Source organism: Alternaria novae-zelandiae (genome assembly GCF_023758075.1).
Source record: "Alternaria novae-zelandiae strain BMP 2774 chromosome Unknown scaffold_38, whole genome shotgun sequence".
Classification (NCBI taxonomy): domain Eukaryota; kingdom Fungi; phylum Ascomycota; class Dothideomycetes; order Pleosporales; family Pleosporaceae; genus Alternaria; species Alternaria novae-zelandiae.
Window position 1 is genome coordinate 29,244 of NW_026056998.1, and position 20,091 is coordinate 49,334.

The window sequence follows — 20,091 nt, forward strand, 5'->3', positions numbered from 1 at the left end:
TCTGGGCAATGTCGCGACCGAGTCACCCCTCCTTCCTGTTTGATCGTTCGCACCAGCGGCGAAGCGGGGCTGCGGAGCTCCCACCTGCCCCTTGCGGGGTACACTTCATAATGATGTATAGGCTAACGACGACTTTTGGAATTCTGGAAAAGTCTAGGTGTTCTGACAAAGTTCTTGTACCGTAAAACGAACACAGAAGTTCGCGTCTCTTCACATACCGATCTCGCATACAATTCATCGCAAACATGTCCGCCGCTCAAGCGCTCCGCCAAAAGCAAGCCCCGATCAAGGACGGGTACCGCAGCGATCCGTCTTCCGCTGTCGTAACCCTCAAATCCACGGGCTCGCTCGACGATCATTCGATAACATGCAAGCTGTCCGATAGCTCTGCTGTGAAGGAAGCGCATAGGGTCGCCGGTTTGCACCAAAAGGCTGGCGGTGACGACCCAGCGATATCTGGGGAATTATGCTCTGGTGGTAAGCAATGTCTCCATCGGAACTACATTTGATAAATGTGCTGACTTTATGCGCCGTCAATTAGACATGCTCCTCGATGCCCTAGTAGCCTGCTCAGGCGTCACCCTGAAAGCCGTCGCTACCGCCCTCGGCATACCCATCGCCTCAGGAACCGTTACCGCAGAAGGAGACTTGGATTTTAAGGGCACACTGGGCGTAGATAGGACAGCCCCTGTTGGTATAACAGGTATACGGTTGGAGTTCGCGGTCAAGTTTGGGGAGAGGGAAGACGGCAGGGAGGTCACCGAGGAAGAAATCGAGAAGCTGGGCAAGTTGACAGAGAGGTATTGTGTGGTGCTGCAGACGTTGGTACATAAACCTACCATCGCTGTCAGGCTAGCTGGAAGTGGTGGCGGGAAAGAGGGAGATGGTGTTAGTAGGGAGGTGTCACATAAGAGCGAATTGTAGATACAGACAGAGTGTAGGTTGAATTGAGGGATGCTGTTTAGCCAAATATGACAGAGCACATTCAGTACCTCTACGTTGCAATTACGTACTTCCATATATCCTTCAAGCTATCCGCAAGCCAATGCGCAAGCCAATGCGCAAGCCAATGCTTCACCCATATCCATCCCAACCTATCTCATATTGATAGGATGGATCTCGCCATCATAGTCATCATACATCTGGTAAGGCGAGGGGACGAACCTCTCACTAAGCTTCAAACGATGCCACTCGTTGTTGTAGTACTCCTCAAAGTCCTCCGGAGACACCAGGTTCAAACGGCTCTGCAACATCATACTCGGTAGACGGTGGCCATCCTCTCCGAACTTCGGGTCTTGCAGCCTCTCGCCGGTGTAGATGATGAGGCAGAAGAGGTGCGTAGGCAAAAGCGGCTTCCCGTCCTTGCGAGCAATGATCAGAGTGCCAGTCTTAGTTTTCTGGTTTGGCGGGTTGAGCATCGCCGCGTTGTGGTTTTCTCGACGAGATTCGACGTCGCGGTCGCGCCAGGAGAGCGCAGGGGGCTCTTTCCGGATGATGAGCGGAATGCCAACTTTGTCGGCGACTGGGCATGGAACTTGCGAGTCCTTGCTCAAGATGGAGCGCGGCTCGATCTGGCTCTCATATGTAGGATGTCCGAAGAAGAGCTTGTCGCCCACGCAAGTGAGGCGCACGGCAAGGACACCACCAGTCTTCCTCGATATGACCTCCTTCGCCCGGAGGCTGTCTTTGTAATGGTTCTTCCTCAGGGCGTCGACGGCATGGCGGAAGTCTGCCGGTGTGCAGTTGAGATCGGAGGTTTTGCGTCTGTCTTCGGGACAATGGCAGCCCCAGGCAAGGACATGACCTTTGCCGTGGAGTCGCGCAAGCTCAGGATCGATGTCCATCAAGCTCTTGTCTGTATCGAATTAGTGTGTTTCTCGTGCGACTCATAGAGAGGTATTGACGAACTGATTGGTATATCCTCCGGCAAAGGCTCTTCGAAAGATCCCAAGTTTCTCGTAAAGAGCAATCCGAGATGCTTTCCAGCGATGTGCCTCTTAGTCGTGTAATCGGTGCTGTCTTCCTCGAAGTATCCTATGGGATTGTTGCGATTGTTGCAGTTTACTCCATAAAACTCGAAGCCCAGCTCTTGCACGTAGGCTTTCTTGGGCGACGGAATCTTGGCGTTGTAGGTGCCAGGCTCGAACAAAGTCCACTCGAAGCGAGGCGCCTCTTCGTCTTTCGGGAAGACGATGATGCTGTAGTGCTTTTGACTGGGACGGTTGTTCATGTGCTCGCTGAAAGACTTGCAGATGAGCTTGTGGACTTTCCAATCGGCCTTTTGGCACCGCTTGGAGCAGTACTGGATTCCGTTACAGGCGACACATCTGAGCTTGCCTTCGTCAGGGCACAGCGCGCAATGGGCAACCATGGTTTCGATGAGTTCTTGTAAAGTTTTTGAGCGCAATTGAGGGGAATTGAAGTGCGAGCTGTGAAGAATTGAGGCGTGGTGCCGCTACAACAAGGGGAGTATGACAAGAAAACGACCTGGCATTTCCTCGGCAACGCGGATGTGGGGCTGACGCGTCAGGCTCCTGAAACGTGGCCCGTTTAAGCTAGTGACCACGCGCATGCACGTGAGGACGCGATATCTCATAATACAGGCAAACCATCTAATCACCCTGTCGCGCTCTCAAATTGGGCGTATTTGTATCGAGCTTTGAGACAACACGAAATCGTATTGCTACAAGGACGAAAGAGCTAACCATCAACGAATCTCAAACACCATCGAAGGAACGACCTCCGCTTCTCCAGTTTGAAACTGTATCGCCTCGCCGTCCATCATTCCATGTATGTAACACTCGCCAAGAAGCGTGTAAGAAAAGTAGCCTTCGTCGCCGAGTCTCTCACGCAGATTCTCCTTGATTCTCATGTCGTATTCTCTCGCCTCTTGATCCGTCAACTGCTTTCGATTCAAGGGGCGGCGCCAGCCGGGCCGAATGGTCGATGGCATACCAGGCAGCGCATGTACAGTAAAGGATCTCGAACTCGACGATCTTGAGGTTACCTGAGACGTTTCTCCATTCCCGTAAGAATCCGCTTTTGTCTTTTGGTCACCGTCATATGTGTCATTTTCTCTTTCCGTCTTTCCGTACTCGTCAGTGCTGTAAGGCTCATCATTACCTCCATGGTTCTGAGAGTCTCCATCGCCCTGACCGTTTCGATGCTTCTCATTATCTCTTGTGGATGAAAAGTTTCTTTCGAGTCCATTGTTTGCTATCTGGTGATCGGTCACGCCTCCGTTGTGGATGCCGCGTTCGCTCATCACGTGGTATCGGTCTTCGTCGGCCTGCCTCTCAATCTTCTTTCTGTTCTCTTGCTCAACGAGCATTCTGACAGCCTTGTACGTGTTATATTGCTGTTGTCTCCAAAGCTTTTCACTGCACTGTAGTGCAAACTCGATCCGATCGGCCTTCCCTCTTCTCGTCATTTGCAACCAGCGTCTACCGGCAACAAGTGCCATTTCGAATTCCCACCAGTCTACTAACAGCTTTTTCTTCTTGGTGGTTGCGGACCACTTCCGCTTCCTCTCCTCCTCCATAATGCCGTCTACAATTGCAGGCCATGCCTTCTCGCGCTCTTCGCATAACCAGGATTTGAAGTCGGCTGTGGCATGCTTCAAGATGCGTTGAAGGAGGTCTGTGGGGTCGTCCTTGACTTTGGCGGGCATGTTGGTCGAATCGACACCATGGCTACGCATGTAATCGGTAGTCCTCAGCCATACTCGGCACAATTTAGCCATCTGTTTGTCTTTCCAAGCTTCGTGTCTTCGTTTACGCACGACGCATTGCATTAGTTTCCGCACGAAGGCAGTCTTGACATCGGCCAGCTCTTGTTCCATTTCGTCCTCAAATTCTGCCTCAGTCTTCCTAGGACATTTCCGCAACACGACTGGAACGCTACACCCGTAAAGTATGCAGACTATGTCATTCTCCTGGACCTCTTTACCCACTAAGCCTAGCCTCCCACTTTCAGTACGTACCATAACGCGATTCCACGTAACGGCCTGCACACGTCGACAGAATTGCGTGATTATTGAATTGCGTTCGTACTCGATAAGACCAGTCGTATCGACAGCTCCAGACTTTATGCCACCTTTTCTAAATGCCACCTGACACGCACGTGAGTAATACACAGGAGGGCTTTTGCCGTCTTTTCCACGGTTTGCGACAAGTGTTCGCCAGAACGCCTCGGGCGGGTGTCCTCTAGCATCCTCCCAATGAGCTAATTCGGCCCATTCGCTCGGTATCTGCCCATATCGAGCTTCTCGGGTGACCTCTTCGATAACATCAAGCTTGAATCCACGAATAGACATACTGGATTGGCCTGCTGATAATCGTTTCCGAAATCGGAGTGCCCTCATGTCGACAGACTTTGTACCTGCCGCTGAGTAATTTGGCTGCATCGGGCTGGGTAAACCTACCAACGGATCCGCATTGATACGGCTCATGTTCGGGCCATTGAAACCTGGCCTTTGGACCATCGCATACGGTGCTTCCGAGACTTGTGGTATCCAGGAGGGCAATCGGTTGTCGTCACGCTCACGTTCAGCCTGCTCTTGTGTATTACGCTGCGATCGTATCCCCGCGTCAGTCTGTGGGCGACCTCTAGGTCTTCCCCCTTCTTTTAGTGACTGATACTTCCCCCTCCTCTTTCTTGTCTCCTTCGTTTTCTCCTTCAGTTTTCCTTCTCGGATCTTTCGTAATTTCTTCTCCTCCACAGCCCATGGGCGACATATTACATCCAATGCGCGGCTTGCATTCCCGTTCAAAGATCTCTCGATTGCAAACTGCATGAAATCTATGCACACGTCAACGTAGGGTAATTCGTAGTTGATGTTGTAGCCGTTGCGCGCCATATAGACTTTGGTGCCTTCCCGACTTCCTCCGACAGTACTGGACGTGAAAGCAGTGTGGGCTATCGGATCGCGCGGTGCCGTGTCTTTTGCGATCGCAAGCAGTGCATAGATGGTGTCGTGAGGGACGGTGACTTCGAAGGTAGTCAAGCTTGACACCAAGTATTCGAGACTTAGTAAAGGCTGAATGCTAGTCTTTGGGTTGGTGCGAAGGTGGTTTGCGTAACCATCATCATCAAGATTCGATAGATCGCTGATTTCACTCCCATCAGTATCAGAGAGATAATCGCTTTCTGAAACCCCCTGGACTCCCAATATGCCAGGTGTGTGATCGTATCGAAAGAGACGCTCGGTTGCTTCAACGAGCAAGCTAGCCCCAAGCGCGGAAACGTGGTCGAAGTAGCTAGGGGTGCGCTGGTACAGCTGATCTTTCTTCATGACTTCCGATAACCGATGTGTCGTTGTTTCAACTTCAATGAAAAGTTGTACCGCGATGGCAAAATTCTCCCAGGAAATCTTGTCGCCGCCGCAGTATATGGTGGTACTCCGTGCCAAAGCGAGTTCTTGGATCACCCATCGCCTCGAGAACCATGGCCTTTGCATCAACTCTAGGAAAGCCAACCACTTCTTGCTTGCATCCGAGCTATCGCAAAGTGTATCGAAGCTTTGCAAATGCGGAATCTCCTGAGCAATGAATTCAAATGCTATACGGCTAGATCGATCGGCGGTACCAAGCCAGATACACACTCTCTCAGCGTTACGATAAATGGCATCCATCATTGCGACCTGATGATTCTTTTCGCTCACACTAAAAGTATCAGCAGGGTGTCATCGAGTATGGCGTACGCACGTACTTATCTTGGTCAATGCAAACCATGTCAATCCAGAGATAGCGGCTTCGGTGCGGGTAGCGAAGTGCTTTTAAGGCTGCTATAAGATTTGGACTGACATATTTGGCGTACATTTTGCCATTGTGGTGAATTTTGATATAGCAGGTCTTCTGTGCCGTGCCCCAGCACCATGACAAAGCTTCGTAAGGATATTGGTGTGTTTCTTGTTCGTTTGGTGTGACCAATGCACAAAGGACTCCTGCATCCGATAGCTCACTAGAGAACAGTTCGAGGATACGTATGGTCCCTTGACCACTTCGCAAAGGATCATACTGATACGACGTGTGCTCACGAGGAGGATACTTTCGGGGTGTCTTGCCCGTTGTTCTAGACCCATCCCCGATATCTTCATGTCTCTTACCTGCCCTAGCCTTTTGTAATTCCACAATATCGTCGTCAGAAGAGTCCATAGCTGCTAATCAACGGGCAGTCATGTGGAGGTTCAGCTGCAGAAAGCTCAATGAAAGGATCCGATAAAGCCGAAGCCGGATAGAATTACCGAAATCTCGTAAGACGATGCCGAATGAGCTGGATGATACCTCTTTTGCACATCTGGTGGAAGTTAGGCGGGGAATCGAGGCAGCTCCAGGGCGGTTGAGGCAATCGAGAAAACGCCTACGCAGCCGATTCTAGTACCTAAGCGACAATCCTTGTTCCGATTGGAGAGTCAACACGAAGGCGTTTCGCGACATAGCTGCGCCAGTGCGCTGTTCCGGTGAATCCAAATAGATGTAGAATATCTGCGCGCAGCGCTCGGCATGTGGACTCTGAGCGAATGACAGAGCTCAAGGTAAGCCATCGCCAGCTGTTTGGCTGATCATCAATCCCGGTCGCACGCTTCAGTGTTGCATTGCATATTCTTCAGCCCTGTCGCATATTAAGAGGACCATGTCTGGCAGTGGAGTCAACTTGCTTGCAGAAGGACTACTTCAGACTTAGTAACAAGATGGGGGTGGACGCTGTCCTCAGCGATGGTTGGCTACCGCATCTCGGGTTTGATGGCTAACATGCTGGAAATGTTGAGAAAAGCGGGGTCGAAGAAAGCCACAATGTGGTATCCAGCGTAGCGCTGAGTTATGCATGGGTAGTAGTCTGGCCAGTGAGGAGCGCAGATGGGGATATGTCAAGGTTGAAGCTGTACAGAAAGACGAGATCTTCAGTCTTCGTTGTGCGCATGCTAGCGCGTCCTTTGGTGCACACCTCCACCAGGCCCATCCCCTGTTCTTTCCGAAGCGCTAGATTAGGAGTAGATTTTGAACGGCTACAGACGTCAGTCTGCGCAAGATTGGAGCACTAAGGAACTCCGTGAGCAAGGCAAATCAACAAAAGCACTCATCCAGCTCCCGGATTGGAGTAAGCGAAAAAGGTTATGGTGTATATTCTTTACGTATTATGGCATGGCCAGGCATTCAGGTCGTTGTTCTAGTCGCCGGCGTATGGGGCACTTCGTCCTTTCTTACCGTTATCGATTTGGACGCGCGGAACGACTATTGTGGAAGGAGGCTGCGGCTCCGAACCGGGTTCGATGGCTTTGGCCTGCTTTTTGAAGTGCTTCTGCAGCTGAGCTATGGTCGAATTCTCGTCTTGCTTAACAGCCGTATGGATCTCTTGGTCGCGATCCCTCCAGTTCGGGCCCAGAATCTCACCAAGGCTGATGGAAGCTCTGCGCTTGATGTTCCGTCTCATACGTGGGTGCCACATGTGGTCGTGTACCATGCCCTTGCCGAAGAGCTGAGGTTCCCGCAGCAGCGGACTGCCCCATATCTTGTTGACCTCGTGAACGTATCGCGCATAGGGGAGCGTGTTGGACCTCTCCACCACTCTGTTTTCTCTCTTTTTGGAGCGACCATGGCCGAACATGTTTATGAACTGCGACTGCAAGGCTTTGAGTACGGTATGGTAGTGAACAAATACGCCGAGATTTCGTAGATGCACAACGATTCGTAGACCTGCGCTCCACTCTAATCGGCGTAGCATCCGGCGCTGCAGCAACCGACGACGATAATGCTTTTTGGCCAGCGTGGGGCCCAGCATGGACTGTTCGAGAGGTGCGTTTGGCAGGAGTCCAGCTTTGAAGCCCCAGATGATGAGACTTTGCTGAAGGGAGGGAGCGAACAGTTGTCGAACGGGATGCAACAGGTTTTCGCGCTGTGTGACCGTCGTTGGGAAGTGGAAGTAGTGGAATCGTTCAGGGTATGCAGCACGCACTTTCGCTGTTGCTGGTTCGAGAAATGGTGATTTTGGCAACGTGCTAAACTGGTAACTGCTTCTCGGTGCATACCAGCAAAGAAGCCAGAGTAAAAGTCTTCTAAGCTCCCTAAACCTTCCAACCATGCCAAATCTGCGTATGATCTCGCGCCATTGGAGTGGAGAGATGGGGGCTAGACCGTTCTCTAGGATCATGACGAATACACGCGCGACGAAACGCAAGTCATCGAATCGGTCACTGACAGGCTTGTGTCCTCGTTGCCGACGACGCAATAGGCTGCGAATGGCCATGATTGATTCAGGCGACACCATGATGCCGCGAGCACGCATGTCTTGGAGCACTTCCACGACATGCTTCTGTCCAGAACGTTTAATGTAGACTTGCAAGAGCAGGTTCCAAGACTCTTGACTAGAGTCATTGTGGAAGAGTGTTAGAATGGCAAGTGTGCGCTGGACCTGCGCGTAATCGTCGTTGTCAAGATAGTGCTCGAGCAGCTTGCGTTGCATTTCCACGTCGCCAAAGACGTCCGGATGCTGGTCGCTTTGCAGCATACTGCGCACCAGTTGCCACTTCTGCTCCATTGCGAACGTCTCCAGTGCCAAAGAGAAGACGCAGCCTTGCAGGGCAATGCCTGCTTGCCTGAGCTCTTCGAACCTCATAGGTAGCTCCTCCACCGGTTGTGTTTGCAGGGCCATGGTGAGCACAGCTTGAGGCCCAATCTCGTTGATGCCCACCATAGAGAGACCTTGTATGATCGAAGCCGGTGGAAAGGTACGCGTTGCGAACATGCGGGCGACGAACGAGTCTTCGAATCGGACGGGCGCGGTATCGGGGCCTTCCAAGCGGCGCAGAAGGTTCTCATTGTATTTTGCTGCATCCCGCCTCCACTTCTTCGTCGACCCTTTCGTGTCAAAGTAGACCTCACGAGCTGAATCCTCGACGGTGAACAGTTGGACAAGAGGATGTAACGCGACAGACTCTGACGGCATATCGTTGCGAAGAGTGCAAAGTGCATGCCATCGGCGTGCCGCAGTTATGTCATCCTTCTCAATGAGCGCTGGCACCACCTCGTCGTAAAGGTCCCGCTCATTGCTGTGCTCGTATATTTCCATCAATGCTTCGTATGCGCCGTGCTTGTAAGTCGATCGCCCCTGACGTGCCAGCTGCCGTAGGGGAAGCCGCTGAGGCTTCAGGCTCTTTTGAATTGCGTAGTGATACCTTAACGCGGGCGCTGTTCTCCTCGGAAGCCAGTGGCTCATGACCAGATAGTACAGCCCAGGGTATGTCTTGCCTGTCTCGTGAAGCAGCTCCTCAGCGTGCTCTATCGCCTTGTCCGTGACTAGGTGGTTCTTCACGAAAGTTCCCCATAGGAATGCGGCATCGGGTGTGTCTTCAGTGGGCAGGCGGTACCCTCGATGGCGGAAGTTCTGCCAGACATTGCGGACACCCTTTTTCCCGTGCAGTCTCTCTTCGCTTGCAAGGATAGCGGCGAGTTGTGCAGGATCGTCTTCCCTTTGGGCCACACGTACGGTGTCGTTTTCGAAGATGTCTACGGTCGGTGCGAAGGTATCACTGGACTCGTCACGCTGGAGTGCCTTGAGCACGTGGTCTCGGACTGCCGCGTCTTCGCTTGCATCCTTCATTCGCCTCCATTTCAGCTTGGGCTGCGGTTTCGGCTGGGTGGAGTAGTTGCGGCGGCGTGCTACTGGCGGGCAGCATTTTGTCGCCGCGGAACAGGCTGCGGGGAGTTCGGGGGCATTGACGATGGAGCGCAGGAGTCGCAGGGCTGACGGGCTGGCGAGGAGCCTGTCCAGAGCCGGTGGCATCAACAAGACAGGGGCGGAGGGCGAAATCAGTCCATTGGCGTCGCAATCGTCGTGCGTGAACTGGGGATGCGGAAAGTTGTTGCGCCCAAAGCGGCCAAGGGCCTTGGCGGCCGACTTGCTTTCGCCGGCGGATCATTCGACCTCGCGACATCACCAAATCGACCAATCCACAAATCCACCAATTGCCCCCGCAAGCCGCGCAATACTCCTGTACACTCTTCAAAATGCCTGGGTACGTCCATTCTCGAGCTTTGGGCCCGGCTCAGGGCCCCGGAGAGCATCGCGACAGCCTCCAGCGCTCCTCCGCCTTTCCGCACAGAGCTGGATACTGACAGTCGGCAGCTGGGTTATGCGCGAGAACAAGGTGCCTTACTGGCAACGCGAGTTCCAGAAGCACGACGGACTGAGGACCTGGGAGAAGGTGCGTACTGAATATACAAGAGGAGGAATGATGAGGGCATGACGTGGTTTGAGATGATGCGCATGCGGCGCTGGACACATGGCGTGTGGAAGTGAGAAAACACAGGGATAAATGCTGACAGATTGCTTCTTAGGCCCGCGGAAAGTACTTGGTTCCCGGCTTCAAGGTCATCATGTTCAGCAGCCTCGGCGCCAGCATGTACATGATGGGCCGTCTCGTCCTTGTAAGTTTGCATTGGGTTGAATTGAGTGCAACATCATTACTAACTATATTCAGGGACACAAGACCTGGTTCGGCAAGAACTAGACTCCGCACCTCGAGCATGATATCCAGATGGGTGGGACCAGCATGAGTCTTCTGCATCAATATACAATCAATCGACAAGTCTTTACCCATTACAACATCCCCTTTGTCAGACCGCATAGAACAATCTTCATTGTCTGTTTACGCTGTGTTCACTTAGTCTGAAGTGATGCTGCCACTCAGCTACTACGTGGCTGACAAAACACGAATGGCTGTCACTTGCAATGATGACGAGACTGACTTGTGAGAATACGTCTTTGGATCGGCCTTGCGGATACGTGTGAGGCAGCAGACAGTTTGGTTACTCGGACTGCAATGGGGCTTGATATCGAGCTTTCATAGTCATGGCAGAGTGCCCGTTCCTACCAGTGTCGAGTACGGACACAACCACTTCAGATGAGCAGTCTGGCAAACCATTGTCACCAAGTATCCAATGTCAAAATTCTCGACTGAAACTATGCAACAAGCTATAGCAGATTAGAGCGCAGGACCACGAGGAGCTCTGGGGTAGCTTGCCCAGATGCCCCTCCACATGCGTGCTAGTCGCTGTAAAATGAGGTCAGTGCCTGGAACGTGGAACCGAGCCGAGATCCTCCAAACCACCTCCCGCGCCGCCAAATCTCCACGTACGCTCCTTCGTTGTGACGCATCGACACAATGGCAGACTTCGTCAAGGGTCTCTTCGGTGGCCAAAAGCCTGTCCAGGCTCCAGTTGTTGGTGATGATGGTACGTTCACCACGTTGCATGCGCGGTCGCGAGGCCACAAGCCTGGGAAGCGGGACCACACGAGGCCCCTTTGCGACACTCGAATTCTTGACAGGAGACTGAGTCGCGAGGTTATCGTGAGGAGACCGTCGGAAATCGCAGAGCTTATCAATATACATAACCAATGGCTGCGCTGACACCAACCAGACTTCGCCGACTACGCAGGTGCTCCTGAGCCCACGCCCGCTGCCATCTCGTCCTTCACGACCGGTGCCGGTGCAGCGCAAGCCGCTCCTACAGGCCTGGGCGACAACCGGCCCTATACAGCATGGTACCGGGTGTGGGAGCGCACCACCATGGACGACTTCAAGCTGGAGATGTACATCTTGCCATTCCTCGTTGCTCTCATCGCGGTTCACCTCTGGGGCACCAAGCGCAACCGCAGCAAGGCCAAGGCATGGATGAAGGCCCACGCCCCTGTCCTGACCCAAGAGTTCGCCCAAGTCGGCTACACGCGCCCAGGCGGGGAGGGAGCGATTGCAGATGTGGACAGCATGCTCAAGGAGAAGAAGGCCGACGAGTACCAGACCTACGCGACTGGACGCCAGAACGTTGCTTTCGTCGACTTCAGGTTGAGCTTTTACAAGCGCGCCAACCCCTTCATGTGGCTGGGAGAGAGCGTGCTTCCCTTGTTCTTCGAAAGTTTCCCTGCACCCAGCGAGCGTCTTGAGGCTACCGCCTACGTTTTCGATGGCCGGGAGACCAAGTTCGCTCCTTCGTACGGTCAGGCCGACGCCAAGAAGGTCACCAACAGCTCTTTCGATGGTTTCGTCTTCGCAATTGTACACAAGGACATCATGAAGCGCATGCGCGACGAGCGCTACGATTTGTCTCTGACTAGCACGCGCGACCACGCCAAGTTGCCTGTCTGGGTCACTGTCATGAGCGAGAGCGCCGAGGTTACCGACATGCTGCTCACACCCGAGCTCATCAAGGCGGTCAACGACGCCGGAGACAGCTTCGAGGCCATCATCGTCAGCGACCAGCCCATCAACGCTCCTAGGACGTAAGTCATCCAGCATTCAATCCCTCTATTCCATGGTTTAAGCTAACGTCCTCTAGCCTCGACGAGACCAAGCCTAAGAAGCGCCTCAGCCTCTCCCTGAAATTCGCCTCGGACTACTCCACCACCATGCCCATCTTCCAATACTTCCTCCGTCTTACCGACCAGCTTGCCTCTCATGGACACTTCCGCCCCGAAGCCCTCCGCCGGATCAAGCAGACCCGCGACGAGCAGATCGCCAAGATCAAGAAGGCAGATGATGAGGAGAAGGCTGAGGAGAGAAAGCTTTCGCTCGACAAGGCGAAGAAGGAGATGAGAGATGCCAAGCTAGGTCGTCTCAGCGCCGACGAGCAGCGCAAGTTCCTTGAAAAGGAGCGGGAGAAGAACGCAAGGAAGGGTATGAAGAGGAGTACCGTCAAGGCATAGGCTCCCCCTGATGGAACTTGAGAAGTGGCCAGAAATGATACGCACATCTCTAGGGCATCGCTTGGATAACGTAGCACATAGGATGATTGTATTAGTATCAGGGAAACCACGGCATTTGTGTCGTGGTAGCAAAGAGTAGTAATTCATTAATCGCACGCTACCTTACAGACAGCGAAACAACGCGCCGTCGATTGCCCAAAGCATTCCATCCTGCAAACTCAAACAATAATGAAAACAAAACGAAACATCGCTGTGCGTCCAGAAAACACTCCTGCACAACAGTCTTCTCACGCTTTCTGTACCCTCTCACGCCTACGCATACCGTAGGATCCACCAGGAAGCTCACTCTCCGGCGCCTGCGGTATACCGATATGCGTAGTGAACCCAGTCTCGATAGCGGCTGCGGTCATAACAGCAGTAGGGTTTTGATGCACTGGCCTCGGAGTCTCGAGTCCGGCTGCGTCGAGTGAAAATTTATTGGATACGAAGTTGTCCATGACGGAATGCGGACAGCGAGTTAGGCCACCATGCACGCCTGTGCATTCGAAATGGACATTGCTAGTCCGCGAGGGAGTCGGCGAAGGAGTCGGCGTAGGAGTATGCAGTGCGTTGTAGTCTTTCATTTTCGATAGAAAGTCCTGCGTGGCCGATACCCCACACGAGGTCAACCAACCGTTCTCGCCCAAACATTCAAGAAAAACACCGTCAGTCGGCAAGGGTGTTGGCGACGGAATCTGGAGTGCGGCTGCCTTGGACTTACTCATACTCGATAGGGCTTCGTCGGTGTAGGATTGCGGACACCAAGTCAGGCCACCGTTCTCGCCCATGCATTCAAGGATGATAGCGTCAGTCGGCCATGAGGTTTCGATTGCAGCTGGACTGGTCTCAGTTGGCATGGATGGGAGGTCGTTTGTGTAGTGTAGTGGACACCATGTCGTGGCACCACCCTCACCCAAGCATTCGGTCATGACACCGACATGCGGCCGCGGAGTCTCGAGTGCGGCTTGGTCGTGCTCAGTTGGCATCGCTTGGAGGGCCTCCGTGTATTGCATCTCCACAAGGCCATCCTCGTTCGACATGGACTGGGCCGAGTCATTGCCATCGTAGTGATCCGGATAAAGTGCCCACGAGGAACATTCGGGGGTGTCGCATGCACAGTAAACCAACCCTTTCCCATCCCCGCAATCGACCAAAAAAGGATGGTAAGAGAGTGGAAACATATATCCCGGTTGGTAGATCAAGAGATTCGCTGGATCGTAGCCGTTTGGACAGCAATAATCAGCGATCTCGTCGTACATGTAGTCATCGACTGGCTCGGTGGAATCGTTGGCAGTCGCTGAACCGAGTCCAACTTTGGCAACTTCCTTCGCCATCTGTCGAATATGACTCCAGTCCGCGCTGTCTTCACCTAGACTCCACGCCATGACGCCACCGAGCTTGTATTTGCGGACGATGCTGTCGAATTTCCTTGTGATGAGTTCGGGCGTATCCCATGTCCAGAAAAGGCGGTTTGTGGCATCGAAGTAGTATTGTCCGCCGGCTACTTCGTCAGTAACACCGTGTTTGGCTGCGAGCTGCCATGAAGCTGCTATATCGGCGTCCGTACATCCAGATCCAAACGCGTGTTGACAGGTGCCGTTGCAGTGTTCAGGCGAAGTACCGCAGTGGCCGTGTTGAGAACAACAGCCTATCTCACACTTGGTTCCCTTTTCTGGACCGCAGGTGCCGTCTTGGGATACGGTCAGAGAGGAGGCATCGACGGCATGCATGTGAAATCTCTCAAAGGTCCAGGCACCAGAGGTGAGTGTGTCTTTGCCTTGGGCATCTTCCGCGAGGACGATGGGGCAGTTGAGTGGGCTGGCACTGCAGTCGCCTTGCGTGGTGAAGTATTTTGCGTAGTATGCGAAGCCGAGGTTGAGCTTGGAGGGGGGTGCGCCCATGGCGAGGTAGTCTTTTATGCTGTTTTCGGCATCGATGGCGGAGCTGTGGTGTTTGGTTACTGTGTCTCGGCGGTTCATTAGGTCGTAGCTCATCACCTGGTGCAGTCAGTACGATATCTGATAGTTGGATTCAGAGGGGTAAATGTTACTTACGTTGATGAAGTCGACGGACGGCCAGATCTGAGGTCCGGTTGTTCGAGTGTATCCAAGCATGTCAACTACTACTTGTCAGTTGACTTGCTTCAAACATGTATATGATGACTGGCCTTCTTTTCCTGGGACAGCGATCGAAAGCAGCTTCTTCCCAATAGCGACACGGATGGCAGCCAGTAACTTAGGGAACGCGGCGATCTGGTAAGTCTGATCCCAGTTCGCCACTTGTTTGTAGTCCGCCCCGTTGCCGCCAGGATATTCCCAATCGATGTCTTCTGTTGTGAGCATCGACAAGTAACCAATGTAGGTAGATGGTGTACTCACCGACTCCATCTGCTCCAGTCCTGGCAAGCATAGTAGCAACATCAGCGGCAAACGCGAGCATCGATGCGTCGGACTTCGTGGCTTGACAGAAACCAACCGTATCGCCCCAGCCGCCAACAGCAATCATGACCTTTGCGTTGGGGAACTCGGTGCGGATGGTGTGTATGGGAACTTTGGGCTGGAACGTAGCTGTTGCGTTGGCTGGGGCAAAGGCGAGGATGACATGGTCGATGCCAGCTCGATCTCGTGGGTTGGTTGGACGCGTTGGGTGCCATTCATCTGCGTATATGACAAAGCGGGCCTTTGCTGATATTGCGAGTATCATCGACGCTAGAAGCGCCGTGAAAGGTAAACGCATGCTGGAGCTGGGATGTACTCAACAGCTTATGGATGGTTGAATAGAAGACTAATAGACAATGGGGCGATGAATGCTATCAAGATAAGCAATGCGTGTTGTCGTGGAGAAGATGGAAGCATATCATAGAGATAGATGTCTCCCGATCTGGCCTGTGGTGTCCATCGTAGCTACCTCAACGTGGTGTTTGTTCTTGCAGACTGTCTGAAATGGAAAGAGCGATGATAGTTGAGAGCTCTTTCTGACAATAACTCTAACAGCGAAACTATTCGTTCTCTCGTTCTTCGATAGAAAATAGAATGGCACGACGGAAAGCACAAAAGCCTAACAAAAGAAGTAGGCGTCGGTTGACTAGAAGGTGCAGTATATACTGTACTGTGTGGCTGCCAATACAGTCGCCTTCCTAATTAACCCGACATGAAGAAGAGGAAGCATTGCATTGAAGCGGTAAATTCATTGTAACATACAGCATAGCAACATTCAATCTGGTGAGCATTGCCATGTGCCGAGTACAACACAAACTCGCTCGCCGCTTCAGATGCTAGCTGGCATAGAAACGGAAATGGCGACCAGATAGGGCCTCAGGAGGACATAACAGAATGCGCTTTAAGACGAGAAATTGCTGGCGTCCACTGATGTGATGAGACTGGTCAGGATGGAGAGAATGTAGCAAGACCAGAACCTTGGAAGAATGTAGAAAGTAACTACGAGGCTGTGTAGTCGCTCCTACCTATACTGATAGCCGAGATGCAACACAACAGCGCGATCAACAGCTACTGGGTAACTGGAAGTCGCGGCCAGCCAACGTCGATTTCCGTATAATCATTCAACTCCTGTATCGAAGCACGTCGCAAATTCCATCGTCATTGAAATCGGGTCAGTCATCCGGTATCGCAAAAACCATCGGAAATGCTTCGTCGGGTCATCGACTTCCCGAAGCCAAACCGACGTCGGTTTTACATCCTTGTTACAAGTGGTTAGTGTTGCTATGTATGACAACATATACACAGGGAAAAGTATAGAGAAACGCGCATTGCAGAAAAAAGAGTCAGATCTTGCAGGTGCTATTTGGAGGCATGCATAGCAGACTGTCCGAACTATAGCGACCATTCGCTCCTGGGTATAGACTGCTGACATTCTCAGTGCGAACACCGTACAACAGCTACGTGACATTGACAGACCACACAGTCCTTGTAGCACCCCAATCCAATCACTAAACTCTCCACAATCACGAAACCGTCGCTGCGGCAGGTGCTGCATGTCAGACGCGGGCGCACGTCGTGGGGACGATGATGCGGACAGCCGTTGAGAACCACGGTTCACATGCGTCGAGTCCACAAGCGACCGGACAGCTCACCCAGTCCGCGTCAATTTGCAGCACCTGGACCGCGATCGATGAACCGTCTCGCACGTGATAGTCCGGCGGATCCGTGATCGTCGGGCCACGCAGCTGCAGCCATGCTTTTCGGGCTGCAGCAATATGGAGCTCTGACCAATTATGACGCGACGAAAACGCGGTGGCTGGGGAGAGGCTTGGAGCTATCAACAGCTGGCCGCGCGCGACATGGATAGGCTGAGCTGAAAATGCCTCTCTTCACGTAGGAGCTGGCGCATCATGCATGCGCAGGCCGTCCGGCCCCAATTGAAGCATACCACGCAACATTGGGATCGGCCCACTGCCAATGGCCATGGTCGTGGAGCTGCAGCCAGGTCGGGGAAGCTCCCGGCAGCTCTGTGGAGCTTCAATGCGACTCGACTCTGGATTGCGACACCAATTGCTGGCCATTGCCCGGTCAACAGCCGTGCTAAGATCAGTTGCGCGTCCGAAATTACCTCGGTGCGAGAAGCGCCAGGATGTGATGGGTTCTCTGGGGTTGAATCGGTCCATGGGCTAGGAAAAAGGGGAAGCTGATACGCGCTAGTGCTCCGTGTCAATAACGCTAGGCCCAGCTCGAACAGCTCTGCCAAAGCTTCCCAGCCTCCACAACCCTGCGACCATCGATACGCCGACACAACAGTGATCCGACTGACCGCCAATCTACTTGATCCCCCTCCTCGGCCAGCCTGACTCCATCACTCCTCCACCTACACCCCGCTACTGCATCCAATTGCGCATCTTCAAGCTGCTGCACGTCAACACCATAAAGCTGGCGACTCTTCAGTAGATCCTATATCTCCAAATATCTCCACGTGAGACCCTCAAAGGAGCCAAGAAGTTCTTCTTGATTCCTTTCGAATTGTTTTCGAACGGTTCGAAGGGTTTTCAGGAACGAACGACCAGACTCCGGCAAACTGGATTTTGAAGCACGAGTATGCTCTCTCACCGCGAGTGTATAAGCAATTATGCTAATCCACCCAGGTTCCGATCCCCTTCAGTGTCTTCCCGTCTGCGTATCGGAACGCGGAAGTTAAGGAATCTACCAGTGTCCAGGTAGAAGAACAGGAAGCACAGTTCGAGCAACAGGCTTCTCACGGACGGGAAGGTCACGAAGAGGTCCACGAATCCTTCTCCGCTACCGTCCTCCCTCCTCCTCCGGCTCCCCAACAGCAGCAGCAGTTTGAGCAGCAACACCACGACACCCACGTCAAGGAAGAGGTCCGCATCTACGAAGAAGAGCGCCTCCGTCGTCCCCAGCCTCCTCCCCAGCAGCAGCAGCAGCAGCAGTTTCAGCAGGCTCCCCAGCCCCAGCAGTTTCACGCTCAGCAGCCTCCCCAGCACCGTGAGGAGCTACATATCCACGAGCAGACTCGCTACAGACAGCCCGGACAGCCCCAGCAGCCCCAGCCCCAGCCTCATTCTCAGCACGTTCAGCGTACTGACCGCGTAGAGTTTGAGCGATCCCACGACCGGTAAGTCCGATCCATTGTTTTGCCAGCGCATCTTCGCACGGATCAGCACAACAGACCAACCCCCTGACTTTAGCGGCACCCAGCCACGCGCTAGCCGCTAACCCCTTTCATCTGTTGTTGTCCTAGCGACATGCATGCCCCACTTTTCCCTCACCTCCTCTAAGCTCTTCCTTGCCCAACCCAAAGCTGACCTTCCTTTCTTCCTTCAGCTACCAACCTCACCCCCAACCTCCTACATCATCCCACTCCCACGTCGAGGTTCAGGACAGGACCTACGATAGACACTTCAATACAGTCCACGGCCCTGCCACCGACTACACTCCATCCCAAATCGACGTTACTGAACGTCAGATTCGCGAACGTACCCGTCCCATCGTCGCCGGTGCAAGCTACTCGAAGGAGACTTACACCACCAAGCACGACACCTTCCCCAGCAGCAAGCACGTCGAGTCTGTTGCCTCCCACCAGCCATCTGAGGTCCGAGTAGAATCATCTGCTCGTTCCACTGCCGCACCCCCCAAGCACCGCAAGCGTGATATGGGATATTACGACAACGAGGGCCAATACCACTCGCTTCGTCAAGGAATCTCTCACGCCGCTCACAAGGTCGCCGACCGTATCCAACACCCCATCCACCCTCACCGTCACCACCACTCTCACGAGCACTCCTACCCCGGTGCCAAGTACGACGACGACCGTGAAGAGGTAATCGTTAAGGAGAAGTACACTTCAGCTACTCCTTCTGTTGCCCCTGCCCGCCCCGTCCAATCCGGAGCTCCAGTTGAAAGGGTCGTTCGCGTCCACAGCTCTCCTGCCCCAGCCCCTCCCAGGTCCACAGTCTCTGCTGCTGCACCTGCCCACTCCCACTCAATCACCCACGCACCCGCACCCGTCTCTGCTTCTATCGCACCTGTCCCGACTTCTGTCCGTACAGTCCGCAAGATGGCTTCCACCAAGACTATCACCATCCCCTGCCACCACATCCGCATTGGCGATCTCCTGATCCTCCAGGGCCGCCCTTGCCAGGTCATCCGCATCACCACCTCCTCCCAGACTGGCCAGCACCGTTACCTCGGTGTTGACCTGTTCACCAAGCAGCTCCATGAGGAGTCCTCCTTCATCTCCAACCCGGCTCCTTCCGTCGTTGTCCAGAACATGCTCGGACCTGTCTTCAAGCAGTACCGTGTTCTTGACATCCGTGAGGACGGTCGCGTTGTCGCCATGACCGAGTCTGGCGATGTCAAGCAGGGTCTTCCCGTCCTTGACCAGAGCGGTCTCATCTCCCGCCTGACCGAGTCCTTCGACAACGGCCGTGGCAGCGTCCGTATCCTCGTCATCGATGACGATGGTATGGAGATGGCTGTCGACTACAAGGTTGTCCACGGATCCAGGTTGTAGAAACATCTCGTCAATGGTAAGCATCATCACCATCACTCACTGTCATCGCGCATCATCTAACATTACTCAGGTCTCATTCAAACGTTCGATCTTCAATCATCCCTTAGGCGTTTGCTTGCTCATGGCCCCTCATCTTATACTTGTGTTCATAACTTTTGCATCGTCACTTGACGGGTAGCATGGCGCTCTCAGGCATCGATCGGTGTCTATCGCTCTCGGTGTTTGGGTTGGTGTTCATGTCTGCTTGTTCGGGTGGTGGAAATATCGGAGCTACATCTGTGGATAGTTAATGAATTGCGTCTCCTTTAACATTCGTTCCATGCATCGTGATGTCTCTCTGTCTGTCTTTTGTTGTGGTGATTGCTCCTTCTT

General features: G+C 53.3%; 8 protein-coding genes across 8 annotated transcripts; 4 read left to right on the forward strand and 4 right to left on the reverse strand.

The window, feature by feature from the left end:
• Window positions 1-245: 245 nt before the first annotated feature.
• On the forward strand, window positions 246-924 carry J4E88_010703 (uncharacterized protein; the record flags this gene model as incomplete). Its single annotated transcript, XM_049404293.1, has 2 exons — window positions 246-477; window positions 542-924. The coding sequence occupies 2 exons, from the start codon at window positions 246-248 to the stop codon at window positions 922-924; spliced, it is 615 nt and encodes a 204-aa protein (XP_049249907.1).
• Window positions 925-1,094: 170 nt separating this feature from the next.
• J4E88_010704 (uncharacterized protein) lies at window positions 1,095-2,494 on the reverse strand (the record flags this gene model as incomplete). Its single annotated transcript, XM_049404294.1, has 3 exons — window positions 1,095-1,855; window positions 1,909-2,385; window positions 2,488-2,494. 3 exons carry the CDS (start codon window positions 2,492-2,494, stop codon window positions 1,095-1,097), a joined length of 1,245 nt encoding a protein of 414 aa, XP_049249908.1.
• Window positions 2,495-2,707: 213 nt separating this feature from the next.
• On the reverse strand, window positions 2,708-5,632 carry J4E88_010705 (uncharacterized protein; the record flags this gene model as incomplete). Its single annotated transcript, XM_049404295.1, has 2 exons — window positions 2,708-3,899; window positions 4,053-5,632. 2 exons carry the CDS (start codon window positions 5,630-5,632, stop codon window positions 2,708-2,710), a joined length of 2,772 nt encoding a protein of 923 aa, XP_049249909.1.
• Window positions 5,633-7,167: 1,535 nt separating this feature from the next.
• Window positions 7,168-9,780, reverse strand: J4E88_010706 (uncharacterized protein; the record flags this gene model as incomplete). Its single annotated transcript, XM_049404296.1, has 1 exon — window positions 7,168-9,780. The coding sequence occupies one exon, from the start codon at window positions 9,778-9,780 to the stop codon at window positions 7,168-7,170; it is 2,613 nt and encodes an 870-aa protein (XP_049249910.1).
• A 224-nt stretch (window positions 9,781-10,004) lies between these two features.
• J4E88_010707 (uncharacterized protein) lies at window positions 10,005-10,507 on the forward strand (the record flags this gene model as incomplete). Its single annotated transcript, XM_049404297.1, has 4 exons — window positions 10,005-10,012; window positions 10,123-10,201; window positions 10,335-10,424; window positions 10,478-10,507. 4 exons carry the CDS (start codon window positions 10,005-10,007, stop codon window positions 10,505-10,507), a joined length of 207 nt encoding a protein of 68 aa, XP_049249911.1.
• A 654-nt stretch (window positions 10,508-11,161) lies between these two features.
• J4E88_010708 (uncharacterized protein) lies at window positions 11,162-12,699 on the forward strand (the record flags this gene model as incomplete). Its single annotated transcript, XM_049404298.1, has 3 exons — window positions 11,162-11,231; window positions 11,418-12,276; window positions 12,333-12,699. 3 exons carry the CDS (start codon window positions 11,162-11,164, stop codon window positions 12,697-12,699), a joined length of 1,296 nt encoding a protein of 431 aa, XP_049249912.1.
• A 287-nt stretch (window positions 12,700-12,986) lies between these two features.
• J4E88_010709 (uncharacterized protein) lies at window positions 12,987-15,474 on the reverse strand (the record flags this gene model as incomplete). The annotated part of the gene is made up of 5 exons (XM_049404299.1): window positions 12,987-14,735; window positions 14,793-14,857; window positions 14,888-15,067; window positions 15,117-15,446; window positions 15,471-15,474. The coding sequence occupies 5 exons, from the start codon at window positions 15,472-15,474 to the stop codon at window positions 12,987-12,989; spliced, it is 2,328 nt and encodes a 775-aa protein (XP_049249913.1).
• A 1,856-nt stretch (window positions 15,475-17,330) lies between these two features.
• Window positions 17,331-19,719, forward strand: J4E88_010710 (uncharacterized protein; the record flags this gene model as incomplete). Its single annotated transcript, XM_049404300.1, has 4 exons — window positions 17,331-17,334; window positions 17,753-17,781; window positions 17,831-18,321; window positions 18,603-19,719. 4 exons carry the CDS (start codon window positions 17,331-17,333, stop codon window positions 19,717-19,719), a joined length of 1,641 nt encoding a protein of 546 aa, XP_049249914.1.
• Window positions 19,720-20,091: the final 372 nt, after the last annotated feature.